The sequence below is a fragment of the Phytophthora parasitica genome, assembly GCF_000247585.1.
Source record: "Phytophthora parasitica INRA-310 unplaced genomic scaffold supercont2.8, whole genome shotgun sequence".
Lineage (NCBI taxonomy): Eukaryota > Oomycota > Peronosporomycetes > Peronosporales > Peronosporaceae > Phytophthora > Phytophthora nicotianae.
The window spans coordinates 450,845-469,399 of NW_008648994.1; the positions used below are offsets into that span (position 1 = coordinate 450,845).

General features: G+C 48.3%; 7 protein-coding genes across 7 annotated transcripts; 2 read left to right on the plus strand and 5 right to left on the minus strand.

Moving 5' to 3' along the window:
* Positions 1-2,088: 2,088 nt before the first annotated feature.
* Positions 2,089-3,410, minus strand: PPTG_21746 (hypothetical protein; the record flags this gene model as incomplete). Its single annotated transcript, XM_008899930.1, has 3 exons — positions 2,089-2,186; positions 2,673-2,720; positions 3,266-3,410. 3 exons carry the CDS (start codon positions 3,408-3,410, stop codon positions 2,089-2,091), a joined length of 291 nt encoding a protein of 96 aa, XP_008898178.1.
* A 1,914-nt stretch (positions 3,411-5,324) lies between these two features.
* On the minus strand, positions 5,325-7,621 carry PPTG_21747 (hypothetical protein; the record flags this gene model as incomplete). The annotated part of the gene is made up of 3 exons (XM_008899931.1): positions 5,325-5,879; positions 5,988-7,107; positions 7,215-7,621. The coding sequence occupies 3 exons, from the start codon at positions 7,619-7,621 to the stop codon at positions 5,325-5,327; spliced, it is 2,082 nt and encodes a 693-aa protein (XP_008898179.1).
* Positions 7,622-10,598: 2,977 nt separating this feature from the next.
* PPTG_05763 (hypothetical protein) lies at positions 10,599-13,036 on the plus strand. The gene has a single exon (XM_008899479.1). It carries the CDS (start codon positions 10,834-10,836, stop codon positions 12,934-12,936), a length of 2,103 nt encoding a protein of 700 aa, XP_008897727.1. The 5' UTR covers positions 10,599-10,833; the 3' UTR covers positions 12,937-13,036.
* An 11-nt stretch (positions 13,037-13,047) lies between these two features.
* Positions 13,048-13,924, minus strand: PPTG_05764 (hypothetical protein). The gene has a single exon (XM_008899480.1). The coding sequence runs from the start codon at positions 13,895-13,897 to the stop codon at positions 13,208-13,210; it is 690 nt and encodes a 229-aa protein (XP_008897728.1). The 5' UTR covers positions 13,898-13,924; the 3' UTR covers positions 13,048-13,207.
* Positions 13,925-14,198: 274 nt separating this feature from the next.
* PPTG_05765 (hypothetical protein) lies at positions 14,199-15,141 on the plus strand. The gene has a single exon (XM_008899481.1). It carries the CDS (start codon positions 14,294-14,296, stop codon positions 15,011-15,013), a length of 720 nt encoding a protein of 239 aa, XP_008897729.1. The 5' UTR covers positions 14,199-14,293; the 3' UTR covers positions 15,014-15,141.
* On the minus strand, positions 15,051-17,183 carry PPTG_05766 (hypothetical protein). Its single transcript, XM_008899482.1, has one exon. The coding sequence runs from the start codon at positions 17,123-17,125 to the stop codon at positions 15,218-15,220; it is 1,908 nt and encodes a 635-aa protein (XP_008897730.1). The 5' UTR covers positions 17,126-17,183; the 3' UTR covers positions 15,051-15,217.
* A 379-nt stretch (positions 17,184-17,562) lies between these two features.
* PPTG_05767 (hypothetical protein) lies at positions 17,563-18,306 on the minus strand (the record flags this gene model as incomplete). Its single annotated transcript, XM_008899483.1, has 1 exon — positions 17,563-18,306. One exon carries the CDS (start codon positions 18,304-18,306, stop codon positions 17,563-17,565), a length of 744 nt encoding a protein of 247 aa, XP_008897731.1.
* Positions 18,307-18,555: the final 249 nt, after the last annotated feature.

The window sequence follows — 18,555 nt, forward strand, 5'->3', positions numbered from 1 at the left end:
CCCCCGACATTGTTTTCGTGAAGCTTTTGGAATTCGACAAATCATCACCTACTGTTGAAGGATTACCGCCTGGAATAATCCCGGTGCAATCCATAAAAAAACCTGGAATTAGAGTCGAACTACCGCAGCGGTCCTTCACCATTCAAGTTCTTCAAGCTCCCTTGGTACCAGCATTCGCTCTCACATCAGAAAAATGTCAAGGCCTCACAGTTCAGAAAGTAATTATCAGCCCATTGCGTCATTCTACAAGGAGAATGCCACAACGCTCGTCGTTCTACGTGGCAGTGACACGCGTCACAACACTAGAGCAGCTCTATCTTACGGAAAAGCTCACTATGCAAACTCTTCGATACTTCACCCCTAATCAAGCCGCTCTTGAAGAAACCCGACGACTTGAAGCTCTTGAGAAAGAATGTGATGAGCACCACTTACGTCGTCGTAGCTAACTCAAATGAACGAATGAATATTATTTCTTAAATGTACTCGCTTGAGATCAGTTACATTTTTGAAACCTTTGTTACAATAAACCTTGCAATCCATAAAATAAACACCGTTAAAAAAAATTTCATGCTGCACATATACTTACTACTTTACTCCATCTAAGCATAGGTGTTATTACCACCTCTCATAATTTTACGCAAGTTCCACATGTAACCTTGTCTTCACTATCAATGGCTCACGACATCTAGTAGTCCCGTCGGCATCTTGATGGGATTCAACCTTGATCGCATTATCGGAGGAGAAGCAGCAACTTCTTCGCTACTGCATACACCATATTTTCTACCTCCGACTACTTGCAACGTTGACCAACGCTCAGCACTATGCTCACTGCGCCAAAATTTCAGAGCTCATCCGGGCGCTCGCGCACGGCCTTGTCAGAATTAGCATTTTTAAATAATAGTAAGCGGTAGAGAGGACTCGAGCGTCAGTTAGTTCACTTTTAGCTCGTCTGCAATGGACTCTGCTGTTTTTCGATGGAGAACAATTACTCTCCACTACGTCTACAGCATTGCATGTGGACAAGTAGGTCGCAGCTTCGGTTTATGTGTACACGATGGTATAAGTATTTCAAGACTACTGGTCACGTTACTCAAGACAAGAGCGGTAAAAAAAAAAAGGCGTACGACCCAGAGCTGCTGTCGTATGTTGGTGGCTACGTAAACGAAAGTCCTTTGTTTTACATTGAAGAGGTTGATCTCCGCGCGGAATTTGGGTCCGGTTGCAAGGGCTGTCAGCATCGAGTATCCTGCGACTTTAGAAGTTCAACCTTGATCTCAGCAGAAAGGTGATCGCGAGCCGCACTCAAGAGGCTGTGCCTCATGAAATAGAGGCATTAATGGCGAAAATGTGGTGTTGGCACATCTACCCGGAGCAATTGCTTTTCGTGGACGAAACATCAAAGAATGGCCTCGACTGTGTGCGACGTTATGCGTGGGCGAAACGAAGTGAGCGAGCTGTAGTCCAGACTCCATTTACCAGTGGAAAGCAGTCTTAATCCTAGCTGCTTGTGACGTTACTGTAGTTGTGGGTTAGCCGACAACTCGTGGCACATTTACACGGCTGGAGTTCCACCGAGCATTTGTTGATGCCGTACTGCCTCGCCTCAATCCTTTGCCGCTCCCACGATCCGTTGTTGTATTGAATAATGCGTGTATACACATGGATCCTGAACAGGAGGACGCTGTTCATTCTGTCAGAGTTGTGTTTTTGTTCCTGCCGCCTTAATGCCCTCAATTTAACCCGATTGAGGTATTGTTTGGTTAACTGAAGCGATGGTTGACACGTCATGCAAACTTAACGTTCCTGTTGTACCGTGGTAGTTGGCCCGGGCTTGGGTAAGCTTCCCGAACCACGTTTCGGTAGTCAGGGCCACGAACCGCTTGCTTTGCGTGCTGCCTTGGTCTCAGATAACGTTTCATGTCGGGCCTCGTCGTTTTCAAAGCATACTTTGCTAAGCCGAGCTTACCTTTTCTTCGGCTAAAGAATACACCCTCTCGAAGCTGTCACGTTCTTCATCAAACTCGAACTCTGCATTCTCAACAGGCACACTGGTTCTGCTAGTGTGTTCAACCCTACCAATTCTAACTGCTACACATGTGCGTGTCTTCTCGATTGCGTGCTTCTATATGTTCCAGGTGCTTGGATTGCCCAGTTCTTCATGGGCATTCGGAGAAATCTATGTTTATCTAAACGAGATGGTATATTTTAAAACGAACACTAATATAGATAAGTGGTCACTAAAAACAACTTGCAGGTTGTTTATATATATAAATATTCGGGCTTAATAGCGCTCTAAATAAGTCGATTAGCGACTAAAATGAACATCTTGGTTGGTTTTCACAATATATCAATTGCGTTTTTATTAACACCTTGAGTTGTTTAATTAGCAAACGATTTAGACATTTTGGCTGGTTTTCACAATAGCAAGTAACTGGGTTTATAAGAATGAAATGGTGCTACAAATAGTTGCCGTTATATACACTAATAGATTAGATAAGCGCTATTAGGAACAATTGTACGATTAGTTGGTGTATACCATTTAAAATGTACCGTCGTACAGCTTAGCTGCTTTTTCTACTGTTTCATTGCGATGCTGGGGCTTGCTAGCGATCCAGGTTTAGCTGTCTTGCTTTTGTGATTAGATTTAGGCCTGGGCTTTCTGCCTCTCTTACCGTTCTTTTTACTGGGGAACTTTCTTGCGGGTGTGCGCAGTGTACAGCCTGTTTGTTTTAATCCTTCTCAGTACCGGAACGAACTGGTAGTTGTACGCTTTTGGACATTGCTGGACGTATGAACGCTCCAATGAAATATCTTACTGCTATGCATGCCATGATGGATAGCAGCCTTCAGTGCATTTACGCATGGGAATTGCTGATCTCGCCATCTACGGCAAGTGCAGCCACGCTCCACCAAATTTACCGTTCGTCACTCGTGAATATGGTCTGGGCGTAAGCTAGGCTCACAATAGCGTACCATGTACAATCCGTATAGACACGAACGAAACTGGGGTTCTTAATTTGCATGAGGATAGCATCCAAATTCTCTTGATACGACGAGACAAAGGTAATGTGTTTGTTAATTTTAACATGGGCGGCTTAATCCCTTTTAGTGCTCTGGTTTCCCCTGAAAGCCGCGCGATAATGCTCTGTGAATAATCCAACCACCTTTATCATAAACCGTTCGAAAGTCAGTAGGATGAACGCTGAGCGACAACAATTACCTAACCAGTAGTTCGCGCGTTCAGAAAGTAATTGCCTCATCATACGATGGTTGAATGTATTCTTCGTTGAATAAATAGGTGACACGATGCGCTTCTCAATTGAAGCTAGGTACTGAGCAGAAATAGAGCGAGTATCGCTCAGTTTGGACTCGTAAAACTTGTAGTCGCTCTCACATTCACTCGGAACCATAGCAAATATAAGAGTTTGTTTTTGGGCGGCTAAATGTGAAGACATTATCAGCGTTACCAATAATGTGTCTCACACAGGAGCGACGACCACGGTTTGGGTAGAGCTCTGTCACGGCGGCAAGAATTCGTTTTCGTGATCAGTAAAATACAAGATCCCAGCCCGAAAAGGCTACGGCATCTGATGCCGTCATGTGCTTCACAAACCAGTTCCAGTTTGACGTATCATACTTCTCCACCAAAGCCAAACCGAAACCTAGAATACATCCGTTGTAGTTTTTGCTGCTGCCGGATCCCCCCTCCCTTCTCCCCGTTTGCTCATGTCTTCTTAAAATTGAGTGCCGTTCAAACCAGTCACATGCTTTCAATGACTTTTTACCCAAATTCATATTTCAGGAAGAAGCAGGAGCGCAGAAAAGCCCCAGATTCAGTTTTCCCGAAGTCGGAGTGAGGATACAAATCGCTGTCATTTGCTTAAGTCCAAGTAGCTCTCCAATTTCTGATAACACTCCACCATTTCGCCCTGGTACGCACCTAGCAGGTGTTGATTGTATTGTGAAATTGTCTGTCGGCTTACTGTGGAACCTTTCGAGAGAAGAGTGTCTTTGGTTGCCGGTAACATCGATCCACGCACTGTTGTATGCAGGCAATGTTTATCGCTGGGGAACTCCTTGTAAAGACTCAAATGAAACGTCACGACGCTGCTGCCGTGTCGTATCTCTATAGTCGATTCCAAGAACGTGTCAACACGAAAGCCTGTATGTCTGTAGTGACAATGCGCCAAACCCCATTTTTGTTGTCTTCCATTCTTCTCATAATTCGTATACAGCAACAATTAACGGGCAACGCTCCAAACTTCCAGGAACAAGCTGCTGCTGGCCTTTCAGCATATTGCCAACATACCTTGCATGCCCTTCCGTAGCATCCTATCTCGTACTTTTGCTGGCCACAGAAAGAGAGAAGCCAACGTCGCTCGCAAACACCCGGGATTACGGTTGGAGAGCCTTTCTTGACGTAAATGGCATCGATGCTACGCTACCTCCGCGAGCATAGGTTTGAACAAACGTCCATACACCTTCCTTTTCAAGTGACGACATCGATGTCGCCGCGGAAGAGACTCTTTTCGCTCAGGTATGTGATATCTCTTTGATCCGCAGTTCAATGTGAGTAACAAATTTCTGTTTGAGATGGCATCTTGAGGCCTAAACATTAATAAGCGATGATTCCGTATTGTACCGTGCGGCAGAGCTGGTAACTCGAGAATTGAGGCTTTCTTGGAGAGTTATGCTGGAATCCGAACGGACGGAGCGGTAATAGTACCTGTAGAGTCATAGCACTTTGCGGCAATACAATCGAAATCGACGTAGAGTTTGCATGACTCTTTAACTAGAGTTTCGGTGGTTTCACTTTGCAACACAAAGTGGACGTTTTTCAAAAGTATGGATTTTCTTCTGAAGATCAATTTAGAAGAGAAAACAACCAAGTCTTTAGTTTGGACTGGCTATAAAAAGGTTTTGCAATATCTTGAAATTTTGTTCTCCTTTTAGTTTTGTTCTCCTTTTACGAGATAAATGAACGAGTCGTAAGTTTTGGCTTGCTCAACAAAAAGCAGTTATAAACTACTAAAAAAAATAAAGGCCGCTGTTGGAGGCCAGGATTATTAATAATGGACCGTGCAGGATTTCTCCCATGATTTATCCTGGATGCCAATTTCTATCTTATTTAAGTAGTCATATGGGGAAGTTATGGAAAGATACGTTGAGGACGAGAAAGATACAAATGTGTGGCTATTAATGATCCAGGATTAATCCTGTATATGAATCGTGGGAAAATCGTGTATTGAACATCTTTGTGTGACTTAGTATGGAAAAACTTATAATACGTGTATTAGATCATGAATGGCCTGACAACTCTGAAGCTACTGCTGACCTTGAGTTGGAGGAATGTCCTCGTCGTCGCTGCGCTCGTGTTCAGCGCTGGGGGCTGGCATCTTCTCCTCGTCTTCGTCATCTTGCGGTGTTTGGAGAGGAAGAAGTTGCCCTGTGAGCAAATAATAGAACAGCTCGAACCGACGTTTTGTGAGCGTCTCGATGTTCACTTTCAGGTGACGCCCTGGAATTACCTGCCCTATGAACATCCAACAGACAAACACGCCACAGCTGTGTCCGTCGAACTGGAGCGGATTGTTCATCGGGATAACGTTGTAGTCGCTCAGGCCGCTGAGCTTCAAGCTTGTAGCCACTTCCTTTGCTGCATTCTTGAACGGCGCTTGGTTGACAGGATCGTAGAAGAAAATGCGCTTGGTCTCCACTTTCACAACGAGACAGCACCAGTGAAAGTTTGGAAAGTTCAAGGGCAGCATTATCGTCTTGAATCCATCTTCCTTCACTTGCTGCAGGACCCGATCGCGTACCGCCTCGTCAAGGCATCGCTCGTTTGGATTCCGCGTTCGCTTGCTCTTCGTAAATGCTGCCTAGAATCCGGTGAAGCGACACGTGGGGTAGTCGTTAACTAGGCGCATGCACAACCCTCTGATCGTCGCATCCGTTAGCCATAAGGGAGGTGCAGCTCTATAGAGCACAGTGTATGCGAAGTCCGGGCCATCCGGGAGTCCCTGGATGTGCTTGTAAGGGTAAGCCTCCATTACATCATCCGCCACTTGTCGAGCCTTCACATCGTATGGGGATGGGAGTGTAGGAAGAGCCACATCTAGAAGCCACTCGTTCGTTTTCAGGCCGAGCTCGACGAAATCCTTCAATATCTGCACTCTCTTGAACGTCTCAATCTGTTTTCTGCTGTAGCTGCCGACGTCCTTGATCACCAGGGTCTCTACATAGCCTTCTGCAATGTCTGTGCGTGAGGTTTGGCTTGGTTGTGAGTCGTCCACCGCGATAACAGTGTCCTCCGTGGGCAGCAACTTCACGCAGGCGTCCAGAAGCTTGGTAGGAAGCAGATAGATGGGATCCATAGTTAACACTGGGTTCTTCATAATTTTCAGCTTTGGCTTCTTTTTTTCAGCTTCACCATGTTTCACAATGACACCTGACAGGCGTCCTTGCGTCTCCTTGAGCCCAGGCTGCTCTCTATCGAGAGAATCAACAAGCGCAAGTAGTGAAACTTCTCCAGCCTGTGCTCGAGCGGCCTCCCTTGTTTCGTACCACCTGCGGTCCTTCTTCTCCCCTGCAGCAGTCTTCTTCTTCTGCTTCTGCGGTCGTCCAACCTTCCGCGCTTTGGGATTAAGCCGTAGTTCCACGCGCTTACCCGTTTTAGACGCGTCTTCATCCGTGCCATCGTCTCCAACAGAGGTTTGCGATCTATCTTCTTCATCCTCATCGCTGCTGCTTATGTTGAACTCATTCTTTACTAATGCCTCCTGTTCACGATCACGTGTGTAACGCTCCTCGCCATGTTTCGGTGATTCTGCAGACAAATCTGCAGACGCATCTCCGGAAATTGTAGCCATTTTCTTCAGGCGCACATTGCGCCATTGAGCCAAGACAAACTTCAGCATCTCTTCGAATTCTGCTTCGTCTTCTATGTCAGCCATCTCGTTTGCAATGAGATGTGTGGCTCTTACAGCTTCCCGGTACCGCTCGGACTGCGTTCTCAACTTCTTTTGAATAGATCCAAACTCCCCATCCACAAATTTCTCGTACGTGAACTGCTTTACCTTCTTCAGTTCTTGAGAGGGAGATGTCCATCTGAAACATGGACAGTATACAGGATTAATCATGGACACAACATGTAATTAAATTCTGGACATTCCAGGATTCAATCATGGAAAAATCCTGGACATTCTACAACTTACCTTTCGTCGATGCGATTCCAGGGTATCAGTGGCCCAGAGACTCGGTTGTGTTTTCGATACGCGATCGAATGACGGCAAGGAAGACTCATGGACAAGGACAACTCGCAGTCGCATCTACAATTGTCAACCCTTAACTTGTGCTCTGAAAACATTCCGCGTACGTAAACCACCGCTGCGTCGTCCTTGTTGGGGTCGAATCTGTATTTGGAAGCCATCTCAACACCTTTTGCGTACTGAGCCTCGATCTGACCAGCCACGTAGTGACTCGTGAAGCGCAAAACAGTACTCATCTCTTCGTCATAGTGTGAATTCACGAAATGACCAATCCTCGTAACCCGATACTTGTACTCATTCTCTTTACGGCGGTCGTAAGCAAGAAGAGCCTTAACGCATTGAGCCATACTCATCGAGCCGTCCACTCCATCCTTCAGATTCCCGAAAAAGCTCTCCAGCCTGTTATTTGTATGGTTCTTGAAGTGAGGTAAGTGAGCGCGAAGATAATAGACCCACCGATCCTTGCAGGAATCCCAGTTCTTTTGAAAGTAGGTGTAAAATCCATTCAATCCAACACGATCACAAATCCCTTCCAATGAATTGTGAGCAACTTCGTAACTGTCTTCATTTGCTGCTTAAAAACAGCTGCGTCGATTAAACTAGTATCTTCAGAAGCGATCTTCCCAAACTCGGGTTTTGAACGCATCTCTTTCAGGTATTTTAACACGTGGAAGTGACAAATCAAGATCCTGGCTTCTGGGAAATTCGTTTTCAATACTCGAATTTCGTTCAGGTCTTTATCCACAACGATCACGCGCAGCAAATTAATTCGAGTAGGATGAGAACGTTTGAAGTGCGTAATAGCACGCTCCATGTGCCAGTCTCCATTGGCTTCGATGAGAGACTGCTGCACAACTGCTCCTTCCCCAAATTCATTCATGCCCATGAATGTAAGGAGCTGGTAGTTGTATCTAGCACAATAGAAACAAATATATATTAGAATCCTTGAAAAATCCTGGTTAAAATCCTGGATAAATCCTGGATAAAATCGAAAAAATATAATCCTATAATAATCCTGGATAACATCCATCATTTAATTCTGGGAAAATCCTGGATAATATAACAGATAAAATCTAAAAATAGAAATCCTGGACAAAATCCTGGATCTAAAAAAGCATGGATAAAATCCTGGAACGGAAAAATCCTACTCACCGGTTGGTCTTGTGGCTGCAATCGACGAGGAGAACTTCGCTGAAACGACCATAGATACGCCGCATGTGAGCGGTAGCCAGTGAAATGACTCCTGTTTCACCTGCATCCGTTTCAGAAACTGAGGATACGTTCTCCGGGTCCGCTGCAGCGAACGCAGCAATCTCGCGCGCTGTAGCCTCGTTATCATCCTGCGTAGAGAGAGAGCCAGAGTGGTCCCGGACGAGATTATCAACGTCAACTTGTATGACGTTTTGGTCATGCTCCAGTAAGTAGTCGTAAATGCGAGAGCGCTTAGCTCCCGCAGACAGCATGCCTTCCACACGCGCTCCTACAACCGGATCGTGAACTCCACGCGAAACTGGATAGGTCGCGTACGCTTGGGTTGAAACTTGGTGATTGTGGGTGTACACTCCATTCTTCACTTGTAGTTGCCCTCGAGCCACGTTCCATTGAACCACAAAGCTGAAGGGACAATCCGTCAAGCGAATGTGCTGGCGAGGCCGCGTCCCTTCGCTTCGTGATTTCCGCTTCTTCCAGCCATGAGTGCATATGTACACTCGTTGGTAGGGATCGCACCGTTCAGGTAGTAATATAGAGTCATCATCTGCTTTCTTGGTCTTCTTCAACCGCTTCAGTCGCTCAGCCCGAGACATGGTCTCCTTAACAGGTAGAACCTGCCTCGTTCTCTCGCAGTACTGTACGAAGTACTGCTGCCAGGCGTTCCAGGACGGATGCCACACAACTGGCGGGTCCACATCCACAGAATTACCGCTCTCATCATTGTCTCCAGACTCCACGGACACCATTTCGAAACCAGGTGTCTCCTCCCTCTCACTGCCGTCACCACCTGCCGTACCACAAGCCCCTCCACCCGTTGTCTGGTCGACTCCACCAGCATTTGCATCGTTACCAGCGGCTATTGGCCGCAGCACGCCCCCCCCCCCCTCGTCTCCCTCGCTTTCAACACTTCCTAAGGCTTCGTTCACCTGCTCCTGCGCACTAGAACCTCCTCCAAGCGGAGGTGAACACACATCAGTACCTTGATACGCTTGCGAGGCCTCTTGTCCTGCTTCTGTGGCCTCTTGTCCTGCTTCTGGGGCGTCCGCAACGTCTCGCCAGCACCTCGAGCCATTTTGCCTGTATAACCGCAACTGAACGGGATTTCTTTTCTCCCTCAATTCGGAATTAGCGTTTGAAATCGAAATTAAGTGACTTGAAATTTATGCAATGGTTTTTTTTATCTTCGATCCTGGACAATCCAGGATTAGAATCCTGTACAAAACAGTACTAATAATCCTGGCCTCCAACGGTTTCGAAAAATAAATCCGTGTTTTTGGAGGAGATCAGAATCTTTTTAAAAAGAATAGATGCAACCGACTACTTACGTTTTGAAAAAAGTGCCTTTAATCTACTTATATTATTTAGTTCTTCAGCTGTGATGATATCAAGTTAGTTCGCATTACGAATTTAACATGTACTACTATTAGTATTAATACTGTGGACACTACTAGTTGTTAGTAGCGCATTTTGGCAAAACATAGTACTCCAGAACTGGATTATGGAATATCCTCGGAAAGTGAAGGTAAGGAGTCCATACTAAGGACTACTCCGAAACCTCTATAATATGAATTCATAGAATATCACTATGTATGACATGACACTCCTTCTTGTTATCAAAATGTTACAGTACCTGCATCAAAAGGGATCATTTGGGGCGAAAAACGGTATAGTTAGAGCTGAGTAATTTCGATTAATTAAATGGTGTAACTGAGATAACCTAAGCTACTCTACCTCAAAACCAAGCTACCCGAAAGCACGGTCAAACGGAGAACCGTAGTAACACGCCACTTCCAGTGGCATCTCCAACATCACAGTCTTGGTCTTTCGAACGTCCATCCATGGCTGGCAGATCACGGCATTACATGCGGCAGCGATCCAGATGAAGCACGGCATACGTGCTTAACGTCCATCTCGACGCGCTGGCCTTAGAACCCACCGCTTGGCCAAACAAATGGTCATGAGCTTCCATGCCGCTGGCCAGCGTTCTTGGCGTTGCTGTTGTGGCAACAACGGATGCCGATGCGACTAACGCATCCCACCATACAAAAGGTCGCATTCTGAATTTCCTTGACAGCAACCGGATCGTTGCGTTGATTGGTCAGAATCTCGCTTGGTATCGCCAATCACTTTGTCAGACATAAGCAACGCAGTGAAAAACCAGCCACCTGGTGCAAATTCGTGCTCAACACTGGCCAAGACTCAATCCCACTCGAGTTTTCGATCGGGATCCCGTGACTGAGTGACTAAAAAGAGCAGCGTCACATTTGCCGCACATATTGCGCACTGCCACACTGTCACATCGCGGGTTGCCCCGAGACCACAAAAAGCACAGTTTTTTGCCGATTTTCCCGCAATGTCTTGGCTCGGCGCGCTGACCGGGATGCAACCGCGCCGCGTGAGCGACCGCTACGCGCTGCCCAAGCCCACGTGGCAGCAAAAGGTGCAGCACTACGCGCCGATCTTCCGTTGGCTGCCCAACTACAGCGTCCAGCGCGACCTCAAGTTCGACATTGTGGCCGGTATCACCGTGGCAATGATGCTCATTCCGCAAGAAGTGTCTCTCTCCACTATCATGCACGTGCCGGCGCACCACGGTCTGTACACGGCTGCTACGGCCCCGTTGGTCTACGCCATCTTCGGCTCCAGTACAGTGCTCTCCGTTGCAAGTGGCTCCGAGGTTTCGCTACTTGTTGGCTCGACGCTCGAGGACATCGAAGACGAGGACGAACGTGTGGCAACGGGCATCTTCATGGCCTTCCTCAGTGGCTGCATCCTGCTGCTGGTCCGTATATTGAATCTCAGTCAAATCGCCGACTTCTTCTCCCGTCCAGTCATGGGCGGCTTCATCTCGGCCGGTGGTTTGCTCATTATGCTGTCACAAGTGCCCAATGCGTTGGGTCTCAAGCTGAAATCTCAGGAATACCCGCCTGCAAAAGTCGTCCAGATCTTGGAAAACATTGGCGACACCAACTTGAACGCCTTCGCAGTGGCTGCAGTGTCCATTGTATACCTTATCACAGTCAAGATGATCAAAAGACGCTTCTTCCCGTCCCCCGTGCTCATGCAGCTTTTCGAGAGCGACACGCCACAGGTCAAAGAGAAGGGAAAACCGGAAGAAGAGGAAAGATTCATCCAGCAACCTGCCAATTCCGGCCACGGATTCTCCTTAACAGACCAGCAGTTCACAGCGTACCAGGCTCAAACCACTCCACAGGAGGAATGTGAGTCGCTGGCGGATGCTGGGAAGGAAGAGCAGCCTCCCAAGTCCAAGGGAGTGCTCCTCGCTATCTTCCTTATGCGTACACTGTGTGACTTGGGTCCTCTTGTTGTCTGCATCTTTGGTGGCATTGTCGGATACGCACTCGGCCCCTCGCACTTAAAACTCACAGGAGAGATCCCTGGCGGCTTCCCGGAGCCCAAAGTGCCTTGGTACGGCTTCACTTCGCACCTTATTGACGGTGACCGCTTCGGTACTATCATGTACCATGCTTTGACGGTATCAGTAGTGGTTTTCCTGTCGAGTATTGCCATGTCCAAGCGTCTTGCTATCCAGCGAGGCGAGGATATTAACACCGAGCAGGAATTGACAGGTATTGGCATTGCCAGCGTCGTCTGCGGCTTCTTCCAGGCCATGCCCCCCACGGGCGGTATGTCCCGGACGGCCGTGAACTTACAGAACGCCCACACCCAACTGGCCTCGATCATCACGTGTCTTATCGTGGTGTTGGCTCTGTACACGCTCACGAGCACCCTGTATTACCTGCCGAGCGCCACACTAGCCTCCATTATCATTGTGGCAGGCTGGACTCTGGTCGAGTTCCGAGAGGCCAAGTGGCTGTTCCGTGTCAAGCGCGACGAGTTTTTCGTCTGGGCCGCGTCGTTCGCATTGACTCTGGGCCTCGGTGTGCTCAACGGTTTGATCGCTTCGATTATCTGCTGCATCTTGGCTCTTATGTGGAAGTCCAAGGTGCAGCCGGTTGCCATTCTGGGCGAACTGGACAATGGCCGCTACGTCGACCGCGAGAACTTCCCCGAAGCAAACAATCTGGGCGACATCATCGCAGTTCGAGTGGAGAGCTCGCTGTACTTTGCAAACTGCGAACGTGTGGCTCATTTCATTGAGCGAGAGATGGTGCGGCTGTCGACGCTGGGCATCACCACGCGCGGTGTAGTGCTGGACACTTTCCACATGAACGACATGGACGCCACGACGATCCAGGTGTTGTCGGACACGCAGGAGAAGCTGGCAGTACGCGGGGTGCGCTTTGGCATTGCCAACGCCAAGAGCCGCTTGTACGATCTTTTGGCTGCCACGAACCTTCTCAAGCGCATTCTGGCAAACGACCCCACAATTTCCGTCGAGGATGCCGTGAGAATGATGCGCGAACTGCCACCTCTTGGCGACAAGTCGAACTCAGCAGCTTCCGGCACGTCGACGGCAAGCAATCACGTCTAAGCATCAAAATATGTGTATGTTTGGTTAAAAAAAAAACTATCTTTGAAATTGAAAATGTGATGTTCTTTTCAGTGAAAATCAATGATGTGCTTGAAACTACATATTTAATTTCTTTTTTTTCAGATTTATTTTTATGCACTGTGGCTTATTGACTTACAAGTTTGGGTTTTCAAATGCTCGCATTGTAAATGATAAAAAAAAAACACCTACTTCTGTTAGTGAAACCTCCTACTTGTGTCTGATAGTGATAAATGGTCTTCTTGCTCGATTCTTACGGAGTCATTGAGTGTCTGCGTGTTGGACTGGATTTGTCACCCGTCAGCTTTTCCTTCATTCCGTGCATCGCTTCCTTAGCTCGCTCGACAATGGAAGGCGACGATACCGATTTGTCCGCACTGTTGATCTGGTAGCTCAGTACGTTAAGGTTCACGTTGGCGCGCAGAGTTGTCTTCACAAGTTCTTCGACAGTATCTGAACTGCCCAGACCGCCGCCATGGTGACGACCATCATGGGGGTCTTTCTTTGCGTGTCCGTGCTTCTCGTCGTAGTTGCGAGCCGTCGTCTTCAAAATGTCCAAGGCGTTGGACGTAGCGTTCATGTGCTTGCGGGCCGAATGCACCTCCTTCTTGGAATTTTTGTGCTTTTTGGTGATCTTGTGCGCCACATGCCTCAGATCAGCAGACACGTCCTTGGCATTGCGAAGGTCACTGCGCATGTACGACTTGGCCGTGCCCACGAAGCGGTTGCCATGTCGACCATCGTACTCCGCCAGCTTCCTTTTCAGCAACTTCAGACAGTTCTCGGCGTCGTTGGCAGTCTCGATCAGCACTTGCGCCAGAGTGGCGAACTCTTTATCCGCAGCGACGTCACGGTCGGTTGGCTTGCCCATAGTAATGTTGGAAATCGAAAGTTTGTTGGTATATCGGCTTGTGCGCTTGGAATCACGATTGAAAATGAGCATTGAAGAAGTCCCAGCGAAGAGCGCAACTAGAAATGAGAAATGTGAATAATGGCTGCTTCAAAGTGAATAACATTCAAATTCAAGGCCGCTAAACTCATTATAGCGGCTCAGTAGTGAGTCGCACGCTTATTATTATTATTATTAAACCGATGTTACTCATTAGCGCGATATTCTTCACGATCTTTTTTGAATGAGAAGTCTTGACATTTCCAAACATTCTGCACCCACAAGATCTCGATTGTCGCGTGCGTGCATTTAGTTGTCGCTTTCAGCCATCATGCTTGGCAGAAGAAGCATCCAACGGCTTAAAGGGACAAACATACAAACTTAGGCCACGATCATTTTTAAAAGTGACAGCAAGTGCGAAGTCCAGCGATTGCAGCGACACCTCGAACCATGGGCAAGACCACCAAGCGCAACGTTGCCGTGGCCCGGGAGTTCTCCAAGCTGGAGATGCTGCTACTGCAGACGGCCAGCGATACTCTCAAATGCCTAAAGATCCTAAAACGCAACCTCGGCAAGTACGATCGACGCCACGGATTATACTTCCGCAACACGTCCAAATATTTCATGCGGAACGACATTCGAGTGGCCAAGGACACGACCACGGACTTGCGGCACGTGGCCAAACGGATCAAAAGAAGCAAAAGCCCAACGGCGTCGGAGATCAACGCGGCTCGCATCAGCATGAACGCAACCGCCGACGTTATGAACGACTTGAAGCAGGCCGGTCGCATTTTCGACCAGAACAATGGAGCATCGGGAGGTGTCACGGGTATCATCGACAATATCCTGAATGGCAACAACAACGAAGAGAACGCCAATCAGCAAAACGGCGGCCATGACGACAAGAACCCCGAAAATCAAAAGCCCAAACGAGGCCTATTTGGTAGGAAGAAAGGCGGTGGCTTTCTCAAGGCATCCGACACGGTGGAGGCAGTGGTGAAGTCGACTTTGAACGACAGCTTTGGTGGATTTGCGGCTTTGAAACAGCAAATTACACTTACAGAGAATGCTCTGTCACCATCGATCGCTACTCGTGCCAAGGATGCAGTGGTGGATGTGGCCAGCAAAATCGTCGGTGATTCCAGCCCGAGCCCAACACAAACAGCATGAGCATGTGAGAGACTTCAAACGCTTTCACTCGTTTCAATTCGAGTTTTAGTTTTGCATCACAGGGTTTAAACGTTTTAAATCAATAATAAAGTAGCCACGGCTATCGGTATGATAATATAAACCGCATTCCTTTTGTCATTCTTGCACAAAGAAATTTTGTACATGTAGAACACTGCAATCATTTTTTTTATGGCACTTTCCACACTAAATATGCACTCCATTTGCAACAAACGTCATCAAGGTTGATGCTGGCATTGATGGAGAACTCGGCATTGTCGCTCCCGTCTCTAAATTTTCCCCTTGAGATAAAGCATCGACAGCTCCAGAACTAGACAGCATATCAGGACTGGCATCCAGAGCGGATGACAGACATTGGCGGCTGTGGTCCTTCACGCGTCGGCGGATTGTTTCACACGAAACACGCACACCGTACGCTGCTTGCAGTTGCTCTTTGATGATCCTTGCTGAGCTCCTCTCGTTGGTTTTAACCGCCTGCAAGATAACTTTGTCCACAATCGCGTCTGTTTTACGTGGTCGGCCACTGCGTTTGGCAGGAAGAACCGTGCCCGTACGCTGAGCTTTCTCCACAATAGCACGCACAGTAGTGTGCGGCATGTTTAACGTCTTGCCGATCCGTCGATACCCTTGACCTTGAGCGTGGAGTGATACACACTGCTCACGCTTTTCGATACTGTACTCTCCACGCTTCTTGCGCTTGGGAGTCGAGCGTTCTTCGTTTAATTGGGATGGTACATTGGGCATTTCGTCGGGGTCTAAGCCCATGTCTTTGGTTGGAATATTCGTTGCCACTTTGTTTGTTCGTTTGTCAATTGTCGAAATTTCCCGCTCGGACGTATTCAAGGCTGCTAAATCATCATGCGAAGGCGTTGTGGGTGTTTCTGGAGCCACAGTACTCGTAGTTCCACTTTTGTCTTCCAAAGCTGAAGACCCGTTCGAGATAGACTGAATCCGCTGCTTGGTGTGCTCGAGTACCCGTCGTCGCACAGTCTCTGGTGACAGCTTGACTCCATACACACGCAATAATTCTTCTTGGATCGATTTCGCACTGCACTGTTTGTTGGATCTAACAGCTTCAAGGATGACTTTGTCGACGATCCCGCTGGTTTTTCGAGGACGTCCACTACGTGGAGCCGAGACGACACTGCCTGTGCGCTTGGCCTTGCGAACGATAGCTCGCACAGAATCGTGAGGAATTCCCAGTTCTTTTGAGATGGCCGCATACGACTTCCCCTCTGTCTGGTGCCGACGAACGCACAATGCGCGAGTCTCAACAGAATACTCAGCGCGCTTCTGTCTCTTTCGCGCATGAGTTGCCTTTCCTTCGTTCGTTCTTATGCGCTTAGTTGAGTTTCCCTTTGTTGCTGGAGTGTTGCAGACTTCGGGGGCGTCTGATGAAGAGGGGTCAATAGTAATGACCGCATCGCTGATATCTTGAGTCGTGACCTGTGCAATATTTGTCATTTGTGCACTTTTATTGCTGTTCACACTTGGTTTATGGGTATTTTGTGTCTCGGTCTCCACTTCAGCGTTCCCAGCAGCACTGCTATTTGTCTCTATGGAGTTTTCTCCGTTTACTAAGGGGGCTTCCGCCTCCACCACATCTGTGGCGATCGACCGCACGGTGTTTGCCAACATGTCCAAGTCTCGCGCAACTCTGTCGTGATCTCGCTGTTCTGCTTCTTTTTTCTTTTGATCCATTGGATTCTGAGCCTTACCAGCGTCTCCTACCGCATTAGTTGCTGTTGTTTTCTCGTTCTCAACCGTGTCCACACCATTGTCTGAAGACGTATGCATTAAAGTCTCGTCCATCAGCTTCTTCACGCGGTGTTGCACCAGCTCGTACGAGTCACTAACATTGTACGGAGCGGTAGATAGCATTTCTTGCAGCACTCTCTCGTCGCGAATCCCTTGAGTCTCCATTAATTGGCGTAGAATATCGTCAGTCAGTTGCAGGTCATTGGGCGAAGTACGGGCTTCGATCGAGGCCTCTATCTCCTGTTGCAGTGCAAAAGGTGGTTCCGCATGTGCATTAGAAGCCTTAGAAGCCGATGGGGAAGCCGCAACACCAGCTCCTAGCTCAGCGTCCGACATCAAGTGCGGCGCTGCAAAAGGGTACGTGACGTCCGGAAATGTACTTGGTGAATAGTGGAAAACCAAATATCGACCAATGGGAGCGATGCAATTTGCAGCATATTGTGTGTTTTACTGAAAAACGATACCTCGATGTGTCCATTAAAGGGTCAATTGGTAAAATGATGCCACCCACGCGTAGAGCCGATCTCCAACCTCCGACTTCACAGTGCGATGCCTCGATGCCGGTTGGAAACGGGTCTACAGCACGAGGATTGTACTGGGTCCTGTACAATATAGCAAAGTCACACACCACCCGGCAAAAAAAAAGTGTTTGAAGCAGGGCAGCATTTGGTTTTCAAGCGAAATTAGACATTGTGGCAATGGTGTTCTATTAGCTTATAAGAAAATGGCAATATCTTTGGGTTTGGATGAGTATTTTATACAGTTCATGTTGCCTAGGCAACCCGCGAGTTGTTGTTGTCATGTGAAGGTAGCGATGGACGGCGTACGCGTCCCTCTTCGTCTACAGCGAGGTGGGCTCTTACAGGTCCCTTCAAAGGCGATTGACTCTGTGCTACGGCTGCTGCCGACGGAAGCCGTAGCGCTGCGAGCAAGTCCAAAGGCGGTTGCTCCGCTCTGGAAAGCTGCTGTACTGCTGTGTGTTTTGTAGGAATCGGTAAGCAAGTGAAGTCGGGATATCGTTGCTCGATTACTGCAATGGACTCGTTCTGCTTGCGGTCCCGCAGCGTCGTCAAAGTCTTGGCCATGCCCTGTGCCAGCACGGATTTGACTGTGCGCTCGCGTACCTGACTCACGGCCAGGTAGAACTGCAGCCCGTCGAAGAGCTGGTTCTGTGCTGTGCTAGCGGATGCGACGTCTGTAACATGCTTCTTGGTGTGCTGTTTGTCGAACTCTTCTTCATCCGAGGACAAGGTGCTCATTTCCTCCTCTGGAGCTTCGTTGTCACTCCACTCGGGAAAATTGGCCTTAAGTCTGTTGGGGCTGTTCAGTAGCTCTGCGTTCTTCTGGTCGGCTCGCATCTGAGTTTCAATCATGTCTGTTCGGGTCAAGCACGGCAAGTTGTGGTCTGGCTGGTTCACCATGAGCAGCGGCAAGCCCGTCAAGTGGTGCAGTGCGTGGAGCACAAATTGAATAATGGCCTCCGTGGGCGTGGCTGCGCGCGTGCGGCTTGTCGCCATGGAGCAGGATCCGCTGGTGTTGCAAGTGGCGACTGGCCGTGTCACAGACGTTTCCGCTTAGTTTTGCGGTTTTTTTTGCCTGCGAAGAGTCGTTAACAACGCTCGCTGCAATGGTGCTTGGGCGCTTGTCGCCGGATCGGGAAATGCCTTAACAGCAGGCCTAGAAGCAGCGGCGGTCAACACGACGGGGAGCGATACCAACGCCACGGAATTCCAGCGAAAGGCGTGGGTTCCGAAGGTGCCGGTGCC

Coding starts and splice junctions, on each gene's coding strand:
- PPTG_05764 (XM_008899480.1), bottom strand. CDS start 13,897: ATGCTCATTTTCAATCGTGATTCCAAGCGCACAAGCCGATATACCAAC.
- PPTG_05765 (XM_008899481.1), top strand. CDS start 14,294: ATGGGCAAGACCACCAAGCGCAACGTTGCCGTGGCCCGGGAGTTCTCC.
- PPTG_05766 (XM_008899482.1), bottom strand. CDS start 17,125: ATGTCGGACGCTGAGCTAGGAGCTGGTGTTGCGGCTTCCCCATCGGCT.
- PPTG_05763 (XM_008899479.1), top strand. CDS start 10,834: ATGTCTTGGCTCGGCGCGCTGACCGGGATGCAACCGCGCCGCGTGAGC.